Raw genomic sequence first — 26,122 nt, 5'->3', positions numbered from 1 at the left:
CGATATATCCACTCATCTATATCTGTATATATGTGACGGTGTGCCCTGCTTTGAATGATTTCATGTGAAGGAATCTGTCTTCTGCCCAAGTGTTATGAGATTTACATCTACATCTTCTTATCACCAAGGTAGAAGTACAAGCTAATATTAGCTCCACAACATGTTGTTTATATTAAATCCCCCATAAATGGATGAGGGGAGCGCTTGCTATTTTAGCCATTTAAATACACTTAACATGATTAATCTACAGAGTGCAGACCTGAGAGTTGTTAATCCTTCCTAGTTCCCATGGCCTCAATGGAATTTGGGGGGACACACGACTATGCACTTCACAAAAAGATCAGATACTCACTAGAATTTGAGGGGGACATCTCAGTAATTATGATTTTTGTCTGGCTTCACAATGGCTTTGATCCCTAAACCATTTGGAGCTTGGAATGTATATGATTTCGTTCTATTGTGGGGGTTTTTTCATTTGTCTACAGACAGAAACAAATGTGCAGTGTAGCACATATCACAGAATCCAGCAACCTGGAAATGCCTACTTTGGTCCGTCCGCCCCCCAGATCCTAGTCCTTGTGTTTGTGAAGAAAAGCTTTAAAATACATGAGAGATACCCAGTGGCGTAGCATGGGGGGTGCAGGGGGGGCCGGCCGCACCGGGCGCAACATCTGGGGTTAGGACAAATCCACGGGTTAGGGGGCGCAAATCCACGGGTTAGGGGGCGCAAATTACTTGCCTTGCCCCGGGTGCTGACAACCCACGCTACGCCACTGGAGATACCTGCTGAGATATCAGAAGTCAGATTTTGGCTGCTTAGATTTCACACCCCGTGGATACTGTTTCTTGACTCCCGCCAATCTCAAACTTCTATACCATTTTCTACTTTCGTTTCTCCTGTTTTCTCTTTCTCTTCACCTCTCATTTGAATGTTAAAAATATTCCAGATTCTGGAAAGAAAATAATTATCTAAACTTATAGCCCAATGCTACAAGTGAGTGTGTGTGTGGTATCTAAGACATCATGGAGGCCTTTCATTGCATTTTCCCATTTCCATTCTTCATTTTCAGTCTTCCTTGAAATTCATATAGTTCCTAGCCTTCCCCCACATATGGATTAAATGTTTGAGGGCAAGGGGGAAGCTGGGAAGAAGACATTGTCCAGAGCAGACTTTTCCTGTCTGGTACCCAAATACATATTTATTTATTTATTACATTTGTACCCTACTTTTTTATCCAAGGAGCCCAAGGTTCTCCCTTTCCCCATTTTATCCTCACAACAACCCTGTGAGGTAGGTTAGGTTGATAAATGGTTGCCCAGTGAGCTTCATGGCTGAGTCAGGATTTGAATCCTGATCTCCCAGCACTCTAACCACTACGCTCTCTTTTGTATGTGCTATCTGGGGCTGATGGGAGTGGCCCTAAACTAGATTGGGGAAGGCTGCTGTGGACCATTCCTTCTTTACAACTTCCCCCTGCCTATAATCCTTCACTTTACCACATCTGTCCCTCTGCCTCCTCCATTCCTTCTTTATTTGATCCCTTCTGCCCTTCTCTTGGTGCTCCTTCAGACTCCTGCTTCCTACAGCCTTCTGTCTGCCCTTTCCCTTTGTGACATCAGGTCAGGTGTACACATGTTGGAACCAATGTGAGTTGACTGGAAAAATGCATACCAGCAATTGTGCATATTCTCACGAAGGCATGGAGAATATGCACAAATTGGCATGGTCAGCAGGGGGGTTTGCACACTGCCCAATCAAAATATGGATAATCACTAACTGATGTTGAGGAATGTGAATTCATCACAGCTGTTTCATTTGTTGCCACACACATTTTATACGGTAACATTTTCTCCTCAGTGCATAATCACCAAGATGATAATATGTACAATGATAATATGTACAATAATATTTTCCTCTTGTGCACATTCCTCAGCTACATTCCCTGGAGACTATGTATGTTGACTAGGCAATGTGCAAAATCCCTAGTTTGTTTTTTTCCATTTTGTGCACATCCTTCGTGTTGCCATATGAACATGCAGAGTCACCAAATTCCTTCCTTTAACTCAGGTCACTGCATTCATTTGTACTTTGTATCCTCAGTAGCATATTGTCACAGAAAAGGTAAATAAGTGTCCTGGTATGTAATTTTACACAAGACGATGGGATGAAATAATAAGCAGCAACACCATTGGCAGTTATTGGAGAATGAGCTGTCAGCGCTAGAAAAAGATGTATCATGAATGATATCCAAAATAAAGCAACAAAATAAGAAGCAGAAGAGAAGAAATCTCAACATAGAATTCAAGTAATTTTAATATGCAAGCAACAAAAATAAATTATGATATAGAAGGCACAGCTATGATACAAGAAGAGATATGTCATATGGATATATGAGACTGAGGAATTGTGTGTTGCATTCAACTAAGTCATACTCAGTGTAGACCCATTGGAATAAATGCAGTGAAGTTAATCAAGAACATTGATTTCAGTCGGTCTATTATCTGAATATATCTTAGATGCAAGAATATTATTTTTATTATTATTAACAGAGCATCTAAAGTAAGTGCTGTCATTCTCTTCTGTATACTGGAGTATCAGAATTGAAACAGCCCCTTTGCCTAGGTATTCTACTGCAAACATTTTCGCTGAAGATGTGACTGGTCTGGGAAAGATGCTCCTGTCTTTCAAGAAACAACAAAAGGGGGGAAAAGAAGATGGACCCAGCTAAATGGGACCTTCTTTATATACAATGGAGAGAAAGGATTTGAGCCATGGAGGGAATATTTGCCTGGGTTACATCTTGTTAAACTCATTTTGGTTGACTTCGGCTTGAGTGCATAATGACTGACTAATTCAGCATGGTAGCAAGGGGCCAGCACCATGGGAACTCATTTCTGCTAATGCAAAACATGTTGCAACATTAAATGAACATTCAGATTCGTAAGGTCAGTGTGTGCTTTCTTTTCTATCTAGAGAAATTTTGGCACATATACTGGAACAGGGTCGTCATTCTAAACCATTGCTTCAAAAGCAGCATTTGGGTCACATTCTGTCTTGAGATAGATCATGAGCGCACTCAGTAATTTTTTTTTCTTTTTTTTGCTGTTTTGCATTTGATTCACCTAGTGATGTTAGAGGGAAATACCTCATCCAGGACTGGAGCAAGATCATCATTAAAAGCATCGGTCATTTATGCAGGGAAATGGATAGGGAAGCAGAAAGCTCAAAAGCTGATGATCACATTACTGAGGCTTGCTTCTCAGTAGGATTTCCAGTCCAGGAAACAAGTGTGCAGCACCCATTTGCATGCAGAGAAATCCACTGTAAGCACAGAAGAAAATGTGCACAGCCTTAGCTGGACTGGGGCACTGCCTTTCAACATTACCCAAACCAGGAGAATCTTTCTTTTGGCGTATATCTATATTCTAAAATAAAACAAGTATTTTCATCCAACTCAAAAAGACTGAACTGTGGGCAAGAATGTCGTTATACATTGCACACATCCATTCAAGGGACCAAGTGGCAAGGTGTCAAGAGCTTATAATATTAAGTTCATTAAAATCCACATTCTTCTGTTAAGAGATTAGGAGGTGCATCCGCAGTAGTGTCTTCATGGGGTTTCTGTCTCCGATGACACCAGTCTCTTACCTCACTCTGATACATGTGAGAAATTGACATTTGCAGAGCGTGGATCTTTAGCATCACTCCTGAAACATAAGAAACATGTGGCACCATGTCACAGTAATTCTATAACAATCCTTTGCCAAACTACTCTACAATATGAAGAGTAAATTTGATTGTTCCAGTGCAGAATCCCAAACTTAACAAAAAACTATGTTATTTTGATGTTATCCTCTTTTTGGGGGAGTAACCCATTCCCATCATAGGGACGCAGGTGGCGCTGTGGTGTAGACCTGAGCCTTGGGCTTGCCGATCAGAAGGCCGGCGGTTCAAATCCCCATGGCGGGGTGAGTTCCCATTGCTCGGTCCCAGCTCTCGGTCCCAGTTAGAAAGCACACAGTGCAAATAGATAAATAGGTACCACTCTGGCAGGAAGGTAAACAGCATTTCCATACGCTGTTCTGGTTTCCTATGGAACATATAGTCTCAGCTACCTGAAACCCACTATGTAATGTAAATTGGGGGGGGGGATAACTTTCTGCCACTCTCACCATATGGCCTGTTTTAACATGGAGCTGCAACACTCTATATCCTCCACTCTACAATCCCTGCTTCCTTTGTAGATTTGGAAAATGGAGCAAGAACTGGACACCAAGTAATGCAGTATATCTCCAGAACTCTCGCCAGGACATTTCTTCTCTTTCATCAAAATCAAAGGAAAGAGATGATTCTGATGACAAGGCCTCCAAACTGATTTTTAAAATTATTATTACTATATTTATTAACCAGCCTTCACCAACAGGTCCTGGGGCAGGATACAACAATTTAAAAATTCAGAATTAAAAACAATTAAAATGCATTACATGGGTTGAAAGCATATCTGCAGATTTTCACATGTGAAGCAATGAGACGACTTCAGCAATGCACCCAACTTGAAATTCAGCAACCACCAAGCAGTGGTTTGAATTGTGGCATAATTATAAAAGTGCAGTAATCTAAATTGGTCTGAAGCAATTACATGATCTAAGACACATTTTCTACACATTCCTTTGCAGCACATTTTGTCTTGTGTGAAGCTGCCCATAACCTGCCAAACTTTGTGTGAATACTGTGTGCATACTCAGTTCATTTCATTGAGGGATTGGGTCTTTCATATTCCTACTAACCTCTCATAAATTGGTAACACTATTTCTTATAGCAGAGTGACATTGTCACCCCCCACAAAAAAATCTACGTATGTATGCCAGCTTTGTATAAACAGAGAAAGTGTTATATTAACAAAATGTACATTATTAAATACTTTGTTGCAGATGTATATTTTATCATAGCACTGCCAGAAAACTAACTCCTGCAGCTATCATATAAATTGCTGCAAAATGTAGGTATATTGCTGGTTCTCACAATACTTTACCAAAGCTACGTGCTGTGCCTGGCAACCCAAAGGATTGTGTGAATGGGGCCTTTATTGTGGCTGAAATTCCTTGCTCCTCATAAATCATTCTGTGACTTTGCAATCTTGTTGTGACTTTTGTCTACTCCTTAGACTAATTTATTCCTTAGGCTTCCTCATTCATGCATTTTTCCCCTTTCACATTTAAAGAAAAGCTGCTTATGCAGTAAAGTTTATTTCTGAACAACTTTCCCTTATTTGCATTGCAAGATAACTTATTGTGCCTCCTTTGCGCTATATATATATATATATATATATATATATAATTATTTATGTGTCCTTTTTTGCTATAATTTATTTAATTTAGGGATCACCAGCAGTCCTAAACTCCCTTATCCTTTATTCACCCATGAGAATACTTTATTATTTTATTTGCCTTTTACAATACCTATTGTGAACATTTTTGAAAATTTAGATTTTAATAAATAAGCAATGATTTAATAAATACATTCCTATTTTATATAACAGTACTTTGCACTTAATGTTCATTAAAATAAATAAATAATGTAACAATAATAATATAGTGTTCATCCACACAATCTATATTACAGTCACTCACACCCACATATGCATGCATACATGCATACAGACATGGGGCAAGTGCAGGTGGCTCTGTGGTCTAAAGCACTGAGCCTCTTGGGCTTGCGGATCGGAAGGTTGGCAGTTCGAATCCATGCAATGGGGTGAGCTCCCATTGCTGTGTTCCAGCTTCTGCCAACCTAGCAGTTCGAAAGCACACCAGTGCAAATAGATAAATAGGTACCACTGCAGTGGGAAGTTAAATGACATTTCCATGTGCTCTGGCTTCCATCATGGTGTTCCATCGTGCCAGAAATGATTTAATCATGCTGGCCACATGCTGGCCTCTTGGGCTTGCGGATCGGAAGGTTGGCAGTTCGAATCCATGCAATGGGGTGAGCTCCCATTGCTGTGTTCCAGCTTCTGCCAACCTAGCAGTTCGAAAGCACACCAGTGCAAGTAGATAAATAGGTACCACTGCAGTGGGAAGTTAAATGACGTTTCCATGCGCTCTGGCTTCCATCATGGTGTTCCATCGTGCCAGAAATGGTTTAATCATGCTGGCCACATGACCCGGAAAGCTAGCTGTGGACAAACACTGGCTTCCTCGGCCTGAAAAGCAAAATGAGTGCCACACCTCATAGTCACCTTTAACTGGACTTAACCATCCAGGGGTCCTTTATCTTTACCATACATACATATATACATACAGGTGTATAAAATCCATGAATATGGATTCATGATTATGGATTTATATTAAATTTAATTTAATATAAAATTAAATTTAAATACTTCTCCTTCTGTACAGCATACGTAATTTATGGCGGAATACAGTTTATCCTTACGTCTGTTCTACCCAGTTCTCTTTTAATATAGATTACTATTGGACCCACTTAACTATTTCTTCTCTAATAATTTTATGAGGTTCAGTTACAGATAGGTAGCCGTGTTGGTCTGCCATGGTCAAAACAAAATAAAAAAATTCCTTCCAGTAGCACCTTAAAGACCAACTGAGTTAGTTCTAGGTATGAGCTTTCGTGTGCATGCACACTTCTTCTGAAGAAGTGTGCATGCACACGAAAGCTCATACCTAGAACTAACTCAGTTGGTCTTTAAGGTGCTACTGGAAGGAATTTTTTTATTTTAATTTTATGAGGGTGCATCATTGCAATTAATCTTGTTTGTAATTGTTTCCAGACTTTCTTATTTAAGGGAGCAATCATTTGAGTCTATTTTATCCCTTCATTACCACTACATTTTTGCGTACTTTGTGTGTGTGTGTGTGTGTGTGTGTGTGTGTGTGTTTAACTGGGTTTCCTTTCTGCATTACCATTTGTGAACTCATGAGGGTTGCTTATCATGGAGAAACACCTTTCTACACAGTTTTGGGCCATTTTTGTCTTCATGGGATCATAAGCTATTCACCTCCTCAGCCTGACTTGATCTTGGAAGGCCAGTCCAAATATTTGTGCTGCTTTCTCTTTTCTCCTACACCAGTGTTGTTTTGGTTAGAAAACAAGAGTCATACAAGAAATTGAAGTTCAAAAAATAATAATGTTAGTGACACTCTGCCCTCTGCTGGCTGAAATGTTTTTTCCTTCCACCTGCTGCTTCTGATTATGGTTACCCTCCAATCTACAACCACAAAATGTGGCATTATATCTTGGGAGACGTAGTGAGTCCTTGCCAAGCTGAAGCCAAACAGAGTGAATCTGTCAAATTATTTATTGTATAAGACTCTAACTTCATCAAGGTTTTGCTTATCCTGTTACTCACTTTGTGGTTTATAGGTGCTCTGCAGTGGAGGACATATAGCCTGAATAATTTACAAATATCTATCAAAAAGACTTCTTAGAGATTATGCATATTGTCTAAAGAATGTACAAGATGCAGTTAAGATATACAAAGACCCCAGGGCCTATTGGAGATTATGCATATTGACTGGAGAATGAACAAAACGTTCTTGAGGTATGCACATTTCCCAAGGCCTGCTGGAGAATATGTATATTGACTGGGAATGGTGCACAATTTCCTCTTTCATGGATCAATTATGAACATATATTCCATGAAGTGCGATGAATGTGCACAATGCCCAGCTATTATGCACATCAGCCACTAAGCACACATTACCTCTAATAATGGTTGTGTTCTATTTTAATATTTCTTCCATAGGAGCATGCTATAAAACCGTGGAAGAGGCTTTCTCGCACCATTTGGTCCTGGTCAGTCCAAATACTAAAGATTTAGTGATAACTGATTTCAGCTATGAGTTACATTGTATCTCTATCCTGAGTCTTTGGGGACAAACTGGATGGAAAAGAAATCTAAACTAACCAAGTACATTACTGGAGGAGAGCAGGTGCCTGATGTTATCTTCGTCTCCTGTCTTCCTCTCTCCCTCCTAGACACCCTTGTGTGAAACGAATGGAGGGGAAGAAGAGTTCAGAACCTGCTCTCTCATTGCAGGCCCAAATGCCCTGTGGGATGGGTCTTGGCGGGTAGATTTTGAAATGGACTTATAGCCATTTTTATTGTATTTTGACTTTACTCATAAGCCTCCTTAAAGGCAGGATATAAATGACTGGAATAAATACAATAAATAAATGGTTCACTTGGTGTTAGTCCATGGCACCTCTTGCCATCTGCCGTGATGTATGCAGCGGGGCATCTAAACATTAACTATGTATGAGAGGATAGCCAGGAGTGAAGTGGCAAAACTAGTGCTATAGCTGTGGAGGGATTGAATTATTGATATGAAAGCTTGGCTTGCTTGCTTTTTCCTTTTTTTTAAAAAAAAAAAAAAGCTTCCCTCTTTGCTTTTGAATAATACATTAAATTCTGTGCCAGTAATGATCATTTTCTTAATATGCTGTGAGAAAGAATGAGGACAACCACCACCAAAGCTTTCTCTACAGAAAGACGTTGGATTGGCAGCTCAATCTTTGCTGCGCCAGCAAAGATGCAGATAAAATGAAGACCCAACAACTGCTGTACCAGCCTATAAGAAAGGCAGTGCTTTGCAGTAGTTACTGTGCTAGGCTAGCACTAATCCCCACAGAGCCACAGTGAAGTTTGCTAGGTGACCTGGGGCCAGTCACTGCCTCTAAGCCGCACCTACCCCACAGGGTCTTTGTGAAGATAAAGCAGGGAGGAGGAAAACTATATATGCAACCTTCAGCTCCTTGGAAGAAAGGTGGGGTATAAATGTCATTAATAAATGTGACCCATTGGGATGCACTTGCCCTGCAAGCCACAATGTTTCTTTTCCTAGGTGGGTCTTGAACCCTCATTCCAAGGGGGCTTTTGTGCTCTCTCTAGACATCCTACCCAACAAGCTGTGTTATGTGGACTCTCCTTCCTTACCTTCGTGCAGTGTGCTCCAGACTGGTGGCTGCTAGCAGCATAAGGAAATCAAAACCTCTGCATGCCTGGGACTGACAGTAGCAGAGTGGTCATGGACTGAGCCAAGTGGGGCTGATGGCACAGGCAGTGCTGTGGCATGATATTTCGGGGGGGGGGTTGTTGGTGCAGGGGTGTGTGCTGAAGGCGTGCTCCCAACATTTATTAGTTTATGTTTGTTCCTTCCAAGCACAGTTTTTCATTGGTTGACTTTGGTGGCATAGTCACTGCCACATTTACACTGATTTTGTCTTTTTATGACTGTGTGTTTTCCCCCTCCCTAAATAGGTACTGATGTCCATTACACCAGCATAGTGATGCCATCTCTGCTGCAATTGGTGTATACAGGATTGCTCTGCTAATGTACTAATGGCATTATTTCAACTCAGCTAAGCCGCAGGTTACTTCTTAACTTTTACATCTCCATCCTTTCTCTTTTGCAGCCTCGTTTTTGTTCTGGAACCCATCGTGTCCCAACATTTTCCCTCATCCTTCTTTGCAATTATTTAAATACTGGTCTACCCTGTGCCTTCTCTTCTGATCCTTTGGCCTATGATCTCTTGCTCTCCTTCTGCCCCCCACCCGGAGCGTTGTTGTTTAGATTGTATACCTGTGGGCACGGTCCTTTAAAAAATAAAAATAATTACTCTACATATACTTTGCCTCCTGTGTATTTTGGAAAGTTGTTTGTCTCTTTGTCTGTTCACTGCACTTTTGGACACCTCTTAAGATATTGTAACCAAATTTTTCATGAAGGGTCCTGAGATCAAGAATCCGGTTTTTGTCTGTGTGTTTCCCACAGCTCTGCCCACCCCAAACCCTATCTTGCCTTGCTTTGTATCCAGCCCAGCATTCAGTCTGAACCCTGCCTTGCCTTGTGTCTAGCTGGACTGCCTCCAGGTCACCTACGGAGCTTCATGAGTGAGGATTTCAATCTGGCTCTCCAAATTCCTGGCCCAACACTCTAACCACCACAGATTTCTGACTGAAACTACATATCAGAAAATATAACACTGAATCTGATTTGGCCATGCTAACTGTCAGTACACTTCTAGACCCAGTGCATTGTAGAACAGCTTCCACCTTGGGAACCTTGCCAGACCTTTAAATCATAACCAGAAGCCCTCTTCTGAGCACCTCCTCCTGTAGAAGTTCAGAGGGTTGTGCGAAGTCAAAGGGCCTTTTCCGCACTGGCTCCCCATTTAAGGGCTGTTCTCCCTAAAGAGGCCTGTCTGGGAGCAACTTGGACATCATTTCACTGCTGGGTTTAAACTTTTCTTTACTCCCAGACATTTGAGTGTTGGTGTTTTATTGTTGCTTCTTGGGGATCAGCTTTGTTTTAAAGTTTATTTTTTGGCAATTGTACCATCAATTCTCAGAGTGGTTTAATTATCCATTCTTCTTCTCAGGGAACCTTACAAAATGTAGTTCTGTGTAGGGAACAGGGGTCTCCTAATAACGCTCGGCACCTTTAACAAACTACAGTTCCCAGAATTCTCTAGAGGAAAGTATGACTGTTAAATGGTATGATGTTGCTTTAATTGTATAGTGCATATGGGGTGTTGGTCATGTTTATTAACTTCAGGGAGTCTGCTCTGTGGAGGACTAGCACTGAATACCACCCATACATACATACTGCGCTTAAATGGTCTACTGGTCTGACTCAGAATAAGGAAGCTTCCTAAGTTCTACAGAGTACCAAAAATAAATAAACAGCAACAAGAGAAGGGAGAGATCACGGCGTACAGTAGATTTGCTTGCCAAAGAGCAGCTGCTAAGAAAGCCACAAAAGGGGAAAGCAGACCAGGGATTCAGTACCAAATTACTACAAAAAGGAATGTTGGGGAGAGAAGCAAATGCCCTCCCAAATTAAAGGAGGGGTGTCAGGAGCACAAAAGGAGCATTAATGGAAGAGTCTCAGAAAACACAGAGGGCAAAATGAAGAAAACAGACAAGGAGGCATAGAGAAGGGGGAAAATAAATGGAGCCAATTCAAGCAGCAAAGTCAAATAACAGGAAGCCAAGAGAAAAGGGGAGATCCCCAAACAGAACACCTGCCTGGCCTGTAGCAGATCTAGTTTGAGCCTTAACACCACTAGCATTTTATCATGAATGTAGCATTTAGCTGGGCTTTTAAATTTGGGCATGGGAGAAAGATTCTGAATGGCATCCATTTATTTACTGCTGCAATACATTGCAATAATATTTGGGACTTCTGGATTGATGTCCCGGGGGAATTTCTGAAAGGTGGCACTTTGTTCTGGATCTTAGGCAAGTCAATCAAAAAATTGCAAGTTTTTTGGCGTTTTTGTAAAAAAAAAAAAAAAAGAGCAGCTCAACAGCTTTGGGGATTGTCTAAAAAAAGCATCAAACACTAAAAACTTCCTGATACAGGGCTGCCTTCAGATGTCTTCTAAAAGTTGTGTAGTTCTTAATCTCCAAGAAGGCCCTCTGCCTGGTTCCCTGTAACTTCACTTCTCACAGTGAGGAAACTACCGGAAGACCTTCAGAGTAGGACCTCAGTGTCAGGTTGGACAATGGGGATGGAGATGCTCCTTCAGGTATTCTGATATTATCTATCATTTCTCTGGTGGCCTTCTTCTCAAATTAAGAATGCCCCATCCACCCAAAGAGTGGACACGATCCAGCCAAAGTAATGCACTTCTACATCCCATTTAGTCCAATGGGATAGACTTTAATGTGCACTTACCTGTCCCACCAAAATCTATTGTGGCTTATAATCATTCTTTATTATGCCTGCAGTGGGCACAGCAAAAAAAAAAAGCAAAAAAAAAAAGCAGTAATAGCACTGTAATCTGCATGCTGTTTGAGAAGGCTTGTCTTGTCCTAACTGAATTCACAGGGTGGTCTGTCTACTTGGGATCATTTTCTTCAACTTTAGAAAGCTTAATCCAATTGCCATGCAATTAGTACTGCAGTTCTGTGGGCTTCTTTTCCACTAAAAGTTTTGGAAGAGCATTAGGATTGATTCACATGACCTAGTTACAAAAAAGCTGATGGGCAGAAGGGCTTTGGCTGCTCTAGTAGCACCAAGCAGGTTCCATTGAAACCTCTGCTAAAATAGGTTGAAAATGCTATCTTTTCACAGAGGTTTCAATGGAATCTGCCTGGTGCAGTTGGAGCAACAAAGCCCTTGTACTGCAGTTCCCAAATGCCCAGCAACCAGCTGGGTGCCAGGTCCTGGGGAAGCACTGCACACTGGCCCCATCCCCATGGGCCAACTTTGACAGGTAGGCAGGGCAACCTACCTGCAAATCACCTGGTGTCTTTATGGCATCAGATGATTGACAGGTGGGTTCTTCCGTCCACCTCTCAAAGTTGGCCTGTGGGGATCGGGCCAGATAAAGAGGCTAAAAAGGTTCCCCACCCCGACCTAGTATGTAAGGAAGTAATTATTTGTGTTGCCATTTTGCCCATCATAATCAGAATCACAGAGCAGGAAGGGACTCTGAGGGTCGTCTAATCCACCCCCCTGCAAAGCAGGAATCTTTTTGCCTAATGTGGGGCTCAAACCCACAACCCTGAGCTTAAGAGTTTACTTCTCTACCAACTGAGCTATCCTAGGGGAAATAATATGAAGTACTCAAATGGCCATTTCAAGCTCTGATCCCTGATGAGCCTCTGCTGACCTGGCTAGTGTCAAAAAGTCACTTTGCTTGCCATGCGTCTGAACTCATGGTCTAACAGTGAGATGACAGCATCCTAAATTCTGTGAAGTCAATGAGACTTCCTAATTAGCACACCTAGGATTAGGGATGGGGGAAGAATGCCATTTCCATTTGCAAACAAACTGGACTCATCTTCACCTCCAAGACTAACAGACAGCTTGGAACAGTATTACCCTTTCAATTTTGCAGTTCTCTGAATTTTGCATTATAGGAATGCATGTAAATACATTTTAAAATATGCCTTTCAGGGGGGGAAGTACAGGTTAAAATAAATATGCAGTTATGTATTTTTAAGTAAGCATTTAAATCTGTATTTAAATCTTAACTTTTGCCCAGATTTTTATTTTTATTACAGATTAATGAGATAACAGAACACATGCAATATTGACACGGAGTGAAACAGACACACTCTGCCATCCCTACACTCCTTAGGCTCCCTCACTTCACACATAGTTCACTGTGCCTGTAAAACTAGTGTCTGCAGACAGCAGATGAGTATGTCATACCAGTGCTTTTGCCAGGGAGCTGCGTTTGGTCATGGCAGCCTACCATGCATACAGATGGAGGAGAAATCAAGCATTTGCCATGTAACGTATGACGAGACTCTGAAAAGGTTCAGAAAGAAAAAGAGAATGAACACCAGCTGATTTGCCTTCTGCACTCTGGAATCTACATTAATAGTCTTCACAAGATAATTCAACTAACGTAAAACCAGCTACCCAGATTCCTTCCCTGCCTCCTTTTTGTCCCCACTTCATTTCTTAATCATACTGCATCATATTCAATATGGTTTATAAATGTAAACCCAGTTATGGAAGTATTGGTCATGGGGAAATATTTAATTGACAGGCTTTGAAGAGGCAAACCGCCTGTACATTTTATCTTAGGGTATTCTCCATTTCGCCTATTTTAATGTAACAGGAATACTATTGTGATCTCTGCATCCTTATTGCTTGGACAATACAACTGCACACAGTTTACAATTTACTATTTCTTTCTTTTTTAAAAAAAATCCATTCATGAAGCTATAAAAAGAAAGAAAAGAAAAAGAGTATATAAAGCAGATCCTGACTTCAGATTTGCAATAATCATTCACACCCTTGATCTACAGCAGGCTAGCTAGGAATATGCTTTAGTGCTCTCCAGCATTGCCAGAGCAACCCTGTAAGCCTGTATCCATGGAAACGTCCTACTGAAATAAGAGGCATGATAGCAAATCAATCGTTTTATTTTGAGAAAGGACTATAACAATGTCTCCGAATGTCTTATACAGCCCATGTCCAAAAAGCCTACATGTCTTTAATTAAAGCAGGGGTAGGGGAGATTGCTCTTTAAGACCAGTTGAGGCTAAATATTATTTGCTGTGACAATCAGCGAACAAGTCAGATGCTGACAGTACAGTGAAACAAAGCCAAAGCTGGAAGGAGCCATGCTTAATGAAGTATAAAATTGTTTAATTTAGCATCTATTTTTTGCTTTCTGGGCACATGCTAGATGACGCTCAAAGCATGCCTGCGGAGTCTGGGGCGCATCACCAATCGGATACTGGTTATCTAGTTAGGAAGCAGTATCTGGTCTTTCTGGTAGCAAATTAGTATCCAGTACAGTGGTACCTCGGGTTAAGAATTTAATTCGTTCCGGAGGTCCATTCTTAACCTGAAACTGTTCTTAACCTGAGGTACCACTTTAGCTAATGGGGCCTCCCGTTGTTGCCGCCATGGCAAGATTTCTGTTCTCATCCTGAAGCAAAGTTCTTAACCCGGGGTACTATTTCTGGGTTAGTGGAGTCTGTAACCTGAAGCGTATGTAACCTGAAGCGTCTGTAACCCGAGGTACCACTGTATCATGACTCTTGCCCATGCAATGATGCAGTCTCCATCAGATGCCATTTCAGAGCCACGTTGCCAGTTTTTGACTGACCTCTGCTCCTGTCTCTTCAACAGCAGCTTGATGTCCAGGAATGCAAAGCAGCTGTGATTCCTGCATTGCAGGGGGTTGGACTAGATGACCCTTTAGGCGCCTCTTCCAGTGCTACAATTCTAGCATTCTGTTATTCTTATTTCTGCTGACTGAGCTGCTTTTAAAATCGCAAGAGCATGACAGGCCAGTTTTCCCCCTGATTACTTGATAGCCCTACTCGGACCATGCTGCTTAACTGCAAGTCTTAAGATTTGGGGATGCTTTCAAAAGCTGAAATATGCATAATTTCTCTTAGTAGTAACACACAGGGAAGAAAAGTGGATCTGTGAAGAGATGCTATTTTTTTTTAAGGCCAGTTATCTAGCCACCAAATATGAATACCCCTTATTAGGACAAAGGTTTATGCATACTGTATAATCTCATGAAGAAGCCTGAGTACTTTTGCTGTGAATAAAGTTGATTTTAGATTATGGATTCTGTAAATGCCTTTTCTGAGAGCTTCATTAAAAATCATTGATATCATCTTTGCCTTGAGGTATTTCCTGTGCTGTTGGCTAGAATAACAGCCTCGTGTAAGTTCCGAGATATGGTCTACCTTCCTCCCACTTCCAATATGAAAGAAATCTCAGGCTTTTCTAAAAAGAGAACAGAAATGCCAGACATACCTCACAACGATCTTATAGATCTGCTCTTGAGAAATATTGTCAGCTGCAGCCCATCAGTCGGTGGTACACAGGTAACTGCAGCCACCATCTAAATAGGACCTTCTTCTCCCACCGGTAGAAACATAAATAATAATTTATGATTGCATAGATCTGATGAGATCATAAGGACAATGATCTCATCTGTTGTTTCCAAAAGGTTTCATGAAATGATGCATTTCAGCCAAATTACCATGCAATCGTACACATTAATAGCTCCTAATTGCTGAGTCAACTCAAATAAGCCATCTCACATGCTACTTTTCCCTAGCAAAAATGATCTTTTCTAACATATACCGTAAATGGCATCACACATCAGTTCTGGGGCAATTACACAGAACTAGGAATCACCACATATACAGATTCCTTGATCTGTGTACTTGGAGTACCAAAAATACACTGATATTAATATTTATAAAAAAACAACAACAAGCATATAGTTTAATCTTCATAGTGAAAAATGTAACATGGGAAGCAATCCCAAAGGTATGTTAAAATGTGGGTTGATTCTATGTGTGGAAGGTACTCAAGGATCATCTAGTCCAACCCCCTGCAATACAGGAATCTCAGCTAAAGTATCCATATCAGATGGCCATTCAACCTCTGCTTAAAAACCTCCAAGGAAGTGGAGTTACGTTATAGCAAAGCAGCCTGTATGTCCAGGTTCTGATTTTCTCTCTCAGATGTGTTTACAGAGAAGTAATAAAATAAGAACATCAAGACTTTTGTATGTAGTCAAGCAATAAATCAGGTGCATGCCAAAATCCAGCCCACACACCAAGACCTCCAAGTTTAATACATATCTAAAATTATGCAAATGAACCTTAGCAGTACACCATTAAATTAATATCTAGAGTAACCTGTCCATTCTTTTTCCAGAGAGCAAAAGTCATGCCTTCCTTGGGAAGTTAACTTTAGCATACAAACTGTAATGACATGTCTCTGGTCTGGCAGGTGTCTACACTGACAACTCGTGGCATGCTACAGCTGCTAGTGAAACAACGTATTTGAAAATGCCCCAAGTCAGTTTGCGGTACAATCTCATAAAGCACTAGTATAGGGTACATTACCACTTCTGACAGCTGTGTCTGCTTTGCTTCTGCTTTCTGCAACTACCAGAAAGTAACTCATGCCTAGAAAAGATTTGTTTCCTGCTAGGTCCACATAATTCAGCACTTGGTTTGCCTCAGCTTTAGTCCCTCTGGGTTTTCTCATGAAGGCCGTCCTCAACGTTATATCTAATCCTTTAATCCACCACCATACCTGCTTACCACATTATTGCTGTCTTGAGGGGCTATAGCAACAAAACCAGGACAAAAATAAAAGAGAACAGCCCCCTCCAGCCACTATTTTGATTGCATCTTCAGGACGATTGGTGCTCATTATGCTATTGGGGGCAGTCACACACAATCCCGCTATTTGCATCTGCAAAACCTTTGGGGTGGTCACACTGCTTCATTTCCAATCAGTGCATTCCCTGTAACCTTCTGCTGATATCCTGTAATTTTATATAGCACAGATGTTCTGGTTTATTTTTGTCCCACTTTCATTGGGCTATATAGCAATAATGTGGTAGCATTTGGGAAGCATCACAGAACAAACCAGAACAGAGGGGGGAAATCACCATTAAAGCACTACTGTTGGGTCAAGGGTATGTTGCAAAATACACCTGCAATAAAACATTAGTCTGGAGGGTGTAAGGGGTAACGGGCTTTCAAGAGGAACTTACAGGATATGCCCTGGTTGGGAATGAAGCAGTGTGACCACCTTAAAGGTCTAGTCGTGGCCGACTCTGGGGTTGTGGCGCTCATCTCGCTTTATTGGCCGAGGGAGCCGGCGTACAGCTTCCAGGTCATGTGGCCAGCATGACTAAGCCGCTTCAGGCGAACCAGAGCAGCGCACGGAAATGCCGTTTACCTTCCCGCCAGAGCGGTACCTATTTATCTACTTGCACTTTGATGTGCTTTCAAACTGCTAGGTTGGCAGGAGGTGACCACCTTACGCAGGCGTAAATAGGATTGAAAGTGGGATTACATATGACTGCCCCAATAGCATCATGAGCATACATTATCATGCATATGCAGATAAAGGGATATCTGGACAACCCTAATTCACCTCTGTTGGGTACACTTCCATTTTTAACACTGTATTTGACTTCCTGAGGACAAGTGCCCATGGCTCTTTCAGTCATGGATTCTACCAAACCATGCAAATGTCCTAGCTGCAGACCTATATTATTATTATTATTATTATTATTATTATTATTATTATTATTATATCAATACCGCTCTATACCTGGAGGTCTCAAGGTGGCTCGCAGAAGAAAACCAGAACAGAAAACCACAAAATATATGATCAAGATAAAAACAACAACCCCATAACCCCCCAAAAAAAACATTTTAAAAGGGCATAGGATACATCCTATATACACCCTAAATACTTATCCGTAACATCTTTCTGCTTTTACTCCTATTCCAAATCCAGCACATGTTTTCATCTTTTAAATGCAAATATCCCATTTGTTTACTGTGTCAATGTGTAAAATAAAAATAAATTTATGTTGTTCCATAAGTAGCAATATAAAAAATGAACAATTTATTTATGCCATAAGGTTTCTTGAACCTGATATTATATATGACAACAGGTGTGGGAAAGGTAGGTGTGGTTTTCTCAAAGTCACCTGGGGGGCCAGTCCCACCCTCTGGTTGTCTGCAGCAAACACAAGTCTCTCCCAACCAGGTGACTAAGTAAGAAAAGGTTACAAAAGAGTGGCGTCTTTTTATGCAGCCAACAAATACCTTATGTCTGAGCATGCAGACTAGCAAAAATGTTTGTAGGATACCCGTTTTTCTGGGTTTACTTCACAAACTATATTTCCACATCTCTCAGTAATCAGAGGTAAATTAATCTAATCCTTACTAGAAAGTTGCTAAAACTGGGGGTAGGATTTGGGGGGACATGTTGGAGGGTAAAAATATATAGACATTGTAAATAATAACCCTTCAGAGGCTTTGTCTATGGCAAAATGAGTGGGCAGGAAGTAAGTGCCTTCCTAATGGGTCTCAATGCACTTAGGGTCTTCCTTCAAGGACTCACATTATGACAGCAAGTCATCACGGGTCTTCTCCATAACTGCTCTCTCTTTGGTAGCATCCTCTAAAAGTGGAAGAGTGGACACCTTTGGCAGTACTTTACACTGGAACGTTGAATAACCACATAACGGTGTGCTGCTCGGTGGAACTTCTTGGTCTTGTGAATGTTTCTCCAGCAAACCGCTCCTTCTGCAGAAAGGCTGTGAAAAGCCACTAGTTGTGTCTGAGCAGATGGAACCAAAGAGTGGCAAAAATGTCGGCCTGCAAATGTGTGCCATGGTGGTAGAATTTTGAGCACTGAGTTCAAATCTGAAATCTTTGATATAGGACAGGGCTTGATTATTCAACTGAGCATATTCAAAGGGTAGTTTGTTTTTTGCAACTGGACCCATGCAGTTTAGGATACTTGTGTTTTTCTGATCTTCAAAACAAATGAGACCTTTCTTTTGATCCGCGAGAGATGTAACACTAGCACCAATATTTGACTCAATGTTACAGTGGCTTGAAGGGTGGCTGGAAGAACCTTTTGGGCTTGGGGTTATACAGCTACATTCATTTTGTATTTGGTTTGTGAATTGAACTATAGCGTCTGTATCACTGCTCACTTCATTTCCAACACAATCATCTTCCAAGTGATTACTTGCAGAGTCATGATTGATCTTTAGGGAAGCAACTTGAGTGACACAGTGTTCCAAAAGCCTCATTACATTCGTGTCACTCTCCTTGGATGTCTGGCTGATCTGGTTTTGGGGATGACTGAGATTCAGTGGCTCAGTTGGCTTGTCACATTCAGCAGACCAGGTTTGATCCTTCATCTCATTTTCCTCTCCAGTCTCTAGAGAATCTGGAGAGGTTGCAGCAGTCATATAAGAAGAACATGATTCTGCATCATGGTTATCCATTACCAGTGGGTTATCATCAGTTGGGCAAATTGTCTCCAGATTCAAAACTTCTAGTGAAAGAGTTTCATTGCTAGATTCTGTGCATTCTTCTATGAGAGATATCTTCTCCATTAAAGAAGAGCTCATTAGGAGATCATCCCAACTCTCTGATCTCTGTGTGTCGCACGATATGCTGTTGTCTGTTGTGAGCCCAGATATTGCACTCCAATTTCTTTCCCTATCTTGAGAACTTTCTTGAGTTGAGCTGCACGAAGGAACATCACTTTGGCTTTGTTCAGTTCTGTCCGCTGAATATACCTCAGTTCCATTTTTGCAGTCAGCTGGAGATGTCTCTGCATTGTTTTTATTTTCCTCAAAAGCTGATTTACACAAGTCTGGGCATGTGCTGAGACTGGTGGGCACTGGCTCACCATCTCTCTCCATCTGTGGGGGAGGGTTCTTGGGAAAGTCTTGGGGGGAAATCAAGCCTGGGTTTTTCCTCAGCCAGTTGATGATTCCCATGGTCAGGGAGAGCTCCGTATCACAGAGCTTAAGCAAGCATTCCTTCCCTTTCCACGTGCTGTGAAGGAATCCTTGACTGATTATGTCAATGGCTGGTTGAGAAGCCATATTTTCTTCTGACCCTACGTGAAAGCTATAAATTGATAAAGGGATTTCAATGGCCTTTTCTGAAGTGCTTTCAGACATACATAGGTCATCATCTAGAACTGGGCTGATCTGAGCCTCATTGGGATCATAAAATAGTTCATAAAGGGCATCGCCACTATAACTGTCTCTTGGAAACCTACCTGGTACCCCAGGGGACTGATCCTCCCTTATTTCATCATCTTGCCCAGGAGAAAATGAATCATAGTACCCTTCATCACTGGTTGACATGGATTCCTGGTTGTCACTCTTTGGGGTCCCTGTATCTATGGAACTCTCTTTGGAAGAGTCAGGGGAAGAAAGCAGATCAGTCACTGAGGCACTGGTCTCATTTCTAGACTTTCCCAGTTCACTACTGGGTATTTTCAGAAGCCTCCTATCAAACAGGGTCTTCTGATGCAGCTGCACTGATTTGTTGATGTTGTCCCAAAGTTTTGCAAAGTCTCCTGCTTCATTCTGGGCTGGGGATGCAAGCTGTTCCACTCCTCCTTGAAAGGTTCCGATAGCAGGACTATCTTTCTGTTGCGATTGCCTGAGCGAGATTTCTTTGCTAACCTCCAGTTCCATATTAGCTGAGCTCTCGTCTGCGAAGATCTCTCCGCACCCAGTGAGAGAATCAAAGCTCTTCAGGGAAGCAACATCTTCGCACAGAGCACTGGAGTACTCATAGGAGGACTCTGACAGCAGCTCACCATCAGAAAATTCTTGTGCCAAACAGTCAGCAGAAAACGTTTCTCCGGCTTTGAAGAAATACTTGCCAAACCTGCCTGCCAACTCTGACTTGCAGCCTGGAAATGGCAGCCTTTTTTGTTTCTCTGACAGCAAGGAAAGACTCTCTGGCTTGTTTTTTTTCATGTGAAATATATCCCGGAGGCCTTTTTTGGATCGCTTCAGGGAAATCCTCTTCCTTGGGATACTTTTTGCAACCGCTGGCACAAAGGGCACCTGTGGCACAAAGTTTCGGTAATCAATCATCTGCTGCGGGCTGTTCAAGAAGTGGCTTGAGTTGCCCACCAATTCTTTCTTGCTGCTGGAATTCTGTGTGTTCCCAATTCCAGAAAAGCTGGCACTGTTGATCATCCGCCCTTTACTTCTCCCAGGAGCTGCAACACCTTCCTCTGAGATCTTGTTATTGTAGCTGCAGTGTTCAGTTTTGTCCACACCTCCCAGAACACAGTCGTGGGTTTTACTTTTCCGTACAGGTTTGTAGAAGGATTCTGGGAGCAACAGGATGCTCTCACTAGATCCAGTCTTGATTGAGCTGTTGGAAAAGCTGTCGCTTCTATCTGTAGAAAAACTTGCTTTTTGGATTTCAACTGCAGGGTGGCTCCTTTCTCTTATGTCTGTTCCTACATTGCCCTTTTCCCCAGGACTCAAGCTCACTAAAGGTAATTTCTCATGGGTCAGCTGCATGCTGGATTTTATAAAGGTTTTTCCTCTTTTGAACTCCATGTTGTCTCATCACATCTGGATCTACAATCAAAACAAAGAGTAAACTTAAGGAGTACTTCCAGGATTCACTTGGTAGCAAGCAACCACCAAAAAAAAATGCTTCTGGGAGACTTTGTCTAAAATCAGGATTTTAAAAGTCAATAATAATAATAATAATAATAATAATAATAATAATAATAATTTTATTATTTATACTCACCCAAGTCAAGAAGCAAAGGCTTAAAATGTCCTAAGCAAAACTAACACATCTAGATTTATTCAAGTTCTTGCTTCCATGTTCCCTCTAAAATGACAATAAGTGGTGAGACACTTAGTAGTGTCTGTTCAAATAATGTTTCCTGATGCAATCAGGATGTTCAAAGTGGGTTGTGGCAAGGTCAGGAAGTAACTCCTCTTGCCTTCTTAGGAATGTGCCTTGCACTTTGAATATCCTGGTTCTAGATTGAGTACTGTGCTGCAGAACTGGTTTAGTCCTTTGTGCAAGACATTTCCACCTGCTGTGTTGTGCTTGAAGAATGGTTGTTTGGTCAATAGCAACTTGGATGTATTTTGTTTTTCAAAATTTAGATTAACTTGATGACCTGGCCCTTAATCTCCCTGTTCCATCATGACTCTTTCAAGATTAGACTGTTACTATAATCTGAAAATAGCAGATTGCTCCACTGAAGTCAATAAAGCATCATAGTTTTTAGAAAATTTGTTTACACTAATTTTTTTTATACTAAATTTATAATTTTCCCGCTACAAATAACAATCATAGCTTGCTTTCCATTGCTCGCACATTCTGCTGTCATCTTTCATCAAGCCACAGCTTTATTTCTAACTGTTATATAAATAATTGCCGCCACAGTATATGGATATTCACCATTTGCAAACTGAGCCATATGACCATTTTTGACATAGTGAAATTACTCCAGATTTTCACTGACCTTTTGAATATTCCAGCATCTGGTGAGATTGTATGCTATATATCATATGACGGAAAACATTGGGATCTTTCTAAGTTATGCTCAAAGTAGACCCATTGAAATCAATGGACATGTTAGTCCTAACTCAGTGGATTTACTCTGAGTATGACCCCATTGCGGGGAAACTAGCTAGGCTGTGTAAGTTTCTATCCTGGAGTTTATCAGACCACTATTCATCATACCAAAATAATGAGGAAATTTGTAACCATGCCAAAAATAATTGTGTGAATCAGTCCAAGTCTCCTTAAAGTAAAGGGCAATATATTGGCTAAAATACAGCACTTTGACTTAACTGGAGTGCAGATCAACCTACTTTATTGTCAGGATACAGAGAAGCACAATACGTTGTCATTTTTATTTTATTTTTAAAAGATTTAACTTATCAAAGAATCAAACAAATGTCAAAGCAATGTTTGCTTGTTTTATGCTTTACAGTGTATCCTGGATTCATTGAATTAAAGCTGCAGTCTTTAAGCCCCATTTAACTTAATTTGGACTTACTTTTAAATAGACAGGTATAGTGTTGCATTAAAAATGGCCCATTTGAGAGCTGCCACTGGATTTTTATATGTATTGGCATTCAGGAGCTGGACTTATATCTAGAATCTCAGATTACTTTTCTGCTTTTTGATGCTTGGTTATAAGGATTAGGGGGGGGGGACAGCTTTAATCATCATTGAAAAAAGGACTGTAGTTTTCATTCCTTTTTTCTAAAGCTTCTTTTCAAATTGTGCATTTGTCACTGTCACAATTTAATTAAAAGTTTTAATCATTATCTCTCACATAGTGTGCTTTAATGGCAATTTATTAAAGACATTATTCATTGAGATTGTTGCCTATTCTATTTGTTGTTATGGTTTTTTAAAAAAACAGCTAAAATGAAAATGGCTTGAGAGTATTTACATATTTTTATTCTCTACTTTAATTCTCACATTCTAAATGCAATGCATATGGATATCACAATTTTTGTATTTTACAGTTTAATAACTGTATTTATTGATATTAAGGCTTATAGCCAATTTGACAAATTACTCTTTTATTTATTTAGAGTGTGATGCAGAGATACATTTAAATAACTATTGATTATCTCGCTGCTCAAACTGATCGCTCTAATAATAGCCTCTCCGTTTCCCTTTGAAAGAAAAATGGAAAAAAGGTGACACAATGGATTTTTGTCAGACAAGAATGTTATTTGTGTGTTATTATCATCATTCTAAATAGAATAATGCAACATAGGCTCCCATCCTTAAAGCATCCTACATGCTTGGAGCACTGTTTTCTTTTTGTTTCATCAGCCCTCTTTATCATCTGCCTCTCTAGGGTAAAATAGCTTTCTAATTTGAATATCATTTTAGGTCACTCTCCTAATTTCCTCATGAATTCATGAGATTTCCTCATGAATTGGCCAAAACATGTAAATCTCCATTGGGGTTTTTTTCAGGCTTAATATGCTCAGGAAATAAAAATTGCAAATCCTCTGAACATTTAAACTGTTTATATTTTTACAGTATTAAACCTATTTGTGTAGACCTTCGTTTTTTTTCCAGTAAAGTATGAATGAGAAATCTGTATCTTAAATTAAGCAAAGCCAACTGTTCGTTTAAATGAAGGATGCTATGTAGCTGGAAAAGGCCTTAGTTATCACACATCTTCAGCTTTGTGAGAATGAATTACCCAGCAGTATTGGGGGTATTACTATTTCCCCCTTCTTTATTGTGCAGGGTACATACAGTAATATTTCCAGACAATCAGCACAATGGATAGCTCCCTGTGTCAATCCTCTGATCGAAGAAGAATTGCAATAATTACTCTTTCACAGCTAATGCAGAAATGGATGACTGGGGAAGAATAACAGCGCACAGGAATGCGGGCAAGAAATTAATTTGCTTCACAAGATTTCCTTCATGCCAACAGTGTGCTACAATAGTTTATGCAGGTCTTCCTCGCCCCTCCTTGAAGCTGAGAGATTCCCCCCCCCTTTCTTCTTCACACCTTATGGAATAACTGCATGGCACCCAGCACAGTAAGCTAACCAATCACTAGCCTACCTCCAGAGGGGAGAGAGAGAGAGCTCAACAACAACAACAAAAATCTTTGCAGTATACCTGAGAGGAAATCAGCATTTCATTTCTGGATGTATTTGGCAGCCCGCTGTATTAGCCCGCAAAGCTTCCACCCTGCCAGATCTCATCACCTTTGCTGTTCAGTGCCTACACAAAGAATGAATAAGCACATTAAGGTCCGGCATCAGAAAGAAGAGCAACGAAGAAACAACTAGCCCAAAATAATCACATACACACACTGCCACTGGGACAAAGAAAAACACACCACACCCTTGCACCAAAAAAACCTAGTAAAAAGCCAAGGAAACAAAAGATCCTACTCACCCTGTTTTACCATACCAAAAGCAGAAATCTTTGCAATTATATTCTTGTTGCTGAGGCTGCAAAGTGTTTTATGCAAAAGCTCCTGTAATGCATGTGAGACTCTAAGGGGCTGGTTGCTTCTCTTTGCTTCTTTGCTCCTCCTCCTCCTCTCTCTCTCTCTTTCCCTCCCTCCCTCTCCTCCTCTTCCCCAGCTTTGAAATATTCCCAGGTATTTGATATCACACCCTGCATGGACTTCAGGTTTTCACATGTAGCCAATTTTAGAACAGAGAGGATTCTTTCAGCCATCTGTAAACACCAACTGTTAGCACCCACACCAAAGCATTTGTGCTTCTTGTTATTCTCTGCAAATAAAAGGTTTTGAAATGCCCAGATTCCCCCCAGTGTTTATAATGCTGGTTTTCAAAGATGATTAGTGCATGGATTGATATCTAACAGTTTGTAAGCAGATGTCATTATCCATTGTGTAGTAAGGTCGCTGTACTGTGTCCCTTTTTGAAGATGTTTAAATGGAGCATAGTGGGGAAGAAGATAGCTCTCTGTGTCTTCTGCTTATTTGGAAGGCATTTTGCATCAGAAGGGAGATGGGAGGTGAAAAAGGCAGCAGCAAAAGGCTTCCCACATAAAAGAAAAAGACCCAGGGCACTTCTAATCTGTTGCTTTTTCGTGGGTGGGGCTCAGTCACATACTGGCAAATTCACGTTGTACAACTGAAGTGGATTTGGTGCTCTTTTGGAAGGCGCTTCCAAAAACAACCTGACTTTCTGCAGTAAGGAAAGTGGTGTGAAAATAACAACTGCTTGATATCACATAGGCTGCACTACACACATATAACCTCCCAACAAATAAATCAGAATTAATGCTTGAAGAACAGTAGACATCTTATAACCTCCCATAAACTTTGTGCAGATAAATCACCACAAATGTTCAAAGAACAGGCCTTCTGGAAGTAATTTTAGTCATTTCTTCTTCAGGGCCATTGCTGTCTGTAAACATTTTCTGTTTTATTTAAATGCTCGGAAAGAACATGAGAAGAGCCCATGTGGTCCAGGAAACAGCTCTCACAGTGGTTAGCCAGATGCCTGTGGGAAGCCTGAAAGCAGTACCTGCGCAGAGGAGCACTCTTCACATTTGTGATTTCCAGCAACTGGTATTCAGAGGCTAGTAGCTATTGATAGCCTTATCCTCTTATTGATGTGTCTCATCCTCTTTGAAAGCCATCCAAGTTGATGGCCATCATCAATACCTCTTGTGGAAACAAATGCCATAATAATAATACTAGCAGCAGCAGTAGTAGTAGTATTTTATTTATTACCTGCCATTCACCCTAAGGACACAAGGCAGGTTACAAGTTTAAAATGCAACATTAAAAACAG

At 40.8% G+C, this 26,122-nt stretch overlaps 3 protein-coding genes across 10 annotated transcripts in view; 1 reads left to right on the top strand and 2 right to left on the bottom strand.

The window, feature by feature from the left end:
* GPR148 (G protein-coupled receptor 148) overlaps positions 1 to 26,122 on the top strand; it is an 80,583-nt gene that overhangs the window by 48,607 nt on the left and 5,854 nt on the right. For 2 of the 6 annotated variants that reach the window (XR_014157063.1, XR_014157064.1), the window contains exon 3: positions 24,081 to 24,458. The exons of 2 other annotated variants lie outside the window; for them this stretch is intronic. The gene's annotated coding sequence lies outside the window, so the exon portion shown is untranslated. Of the gene's footprint in view, positions 1 to 7,381; positions 8,236 to 24,080; positions 24,459 to 26,122 lie in introns of those variants that run through there. 2 more of the 6 variants (XR_014157062.1, XR_014157065.1) reach the window with 2 other exon arrangements.
* Positions 792 to 25,533, bottom strand: AMER3 (APC membrane recruitment protein 3). 3 transcript variants are annotated; one of them, XM_081864061.1, is made up of 5 exons: positions 24,747 to 25,533; positions 24,465 to 24,569; positions 18,397 to 21,412; positions 11,701 to 11,747; positions 792 to 3,708 (listed from the first exon to the last, which is right to left on the bottom strand). In XM_081864061.1, exon 3 carries the CDS (start codon positions 21,389 to 21,391, stop codon positions 18,398 to 18,400), a length of 2,994 nt encoding a protein of 997 aa, XP_081720187.1. In that variant the 5' UTR covers positions 21,392 to 21,412; positions 24,465 to 24,569; positions 24,747 to 25,533; the 3' UTR covers positions 792 to 3,708; positions 11,701 to 11,747; position 18,397. The 3 variants fall into 3 exon arrangements, with proteins under 3 accessions (XP_081720187.1, XP_081720186.1, XP_081720188.1); XM_081864060.1 differs by lacking the exon at positions 11,701 to 11,747 and having other exon boundaries at positions 24,747 to 25,531; XM_081864062.1 differs by lacking the exons at positions 11,701 to 11,747; positions 24,465 to 24,569.
* KLHL6 (kelch like family member 6) overlaps positions 13,863 to 26,122 on the bottom strand; it is a 41,511-nt gene continuing 29,251 nt past the window's right edge. Inside the window, exon 8 of the transcript XR_014157061.1 lies at positions 13,863 to 14,517. The gene's annotated coding sequence lies outside the window, so the exon portion shown is untranslated. The remainder of the gene's footprint in view (positions 14,518 to 26,122) is intronic.

The sequence above is a fragment of the Podarcis erhardii genome (genome assembly GCF_964252035.2).
Source record: "Podarcis erhardii genome assembly, chromosome: 5".
Classification (NCBI taxonomy): Eukaryota; Metazoa; Chordata; class Lepidosauria; order Squamata; family Lacertidae; genus Podarcis; species Podarcis erhardii.
This window is presented reverse-complemented; position numbering and strand designations above follow the sequence as displayed.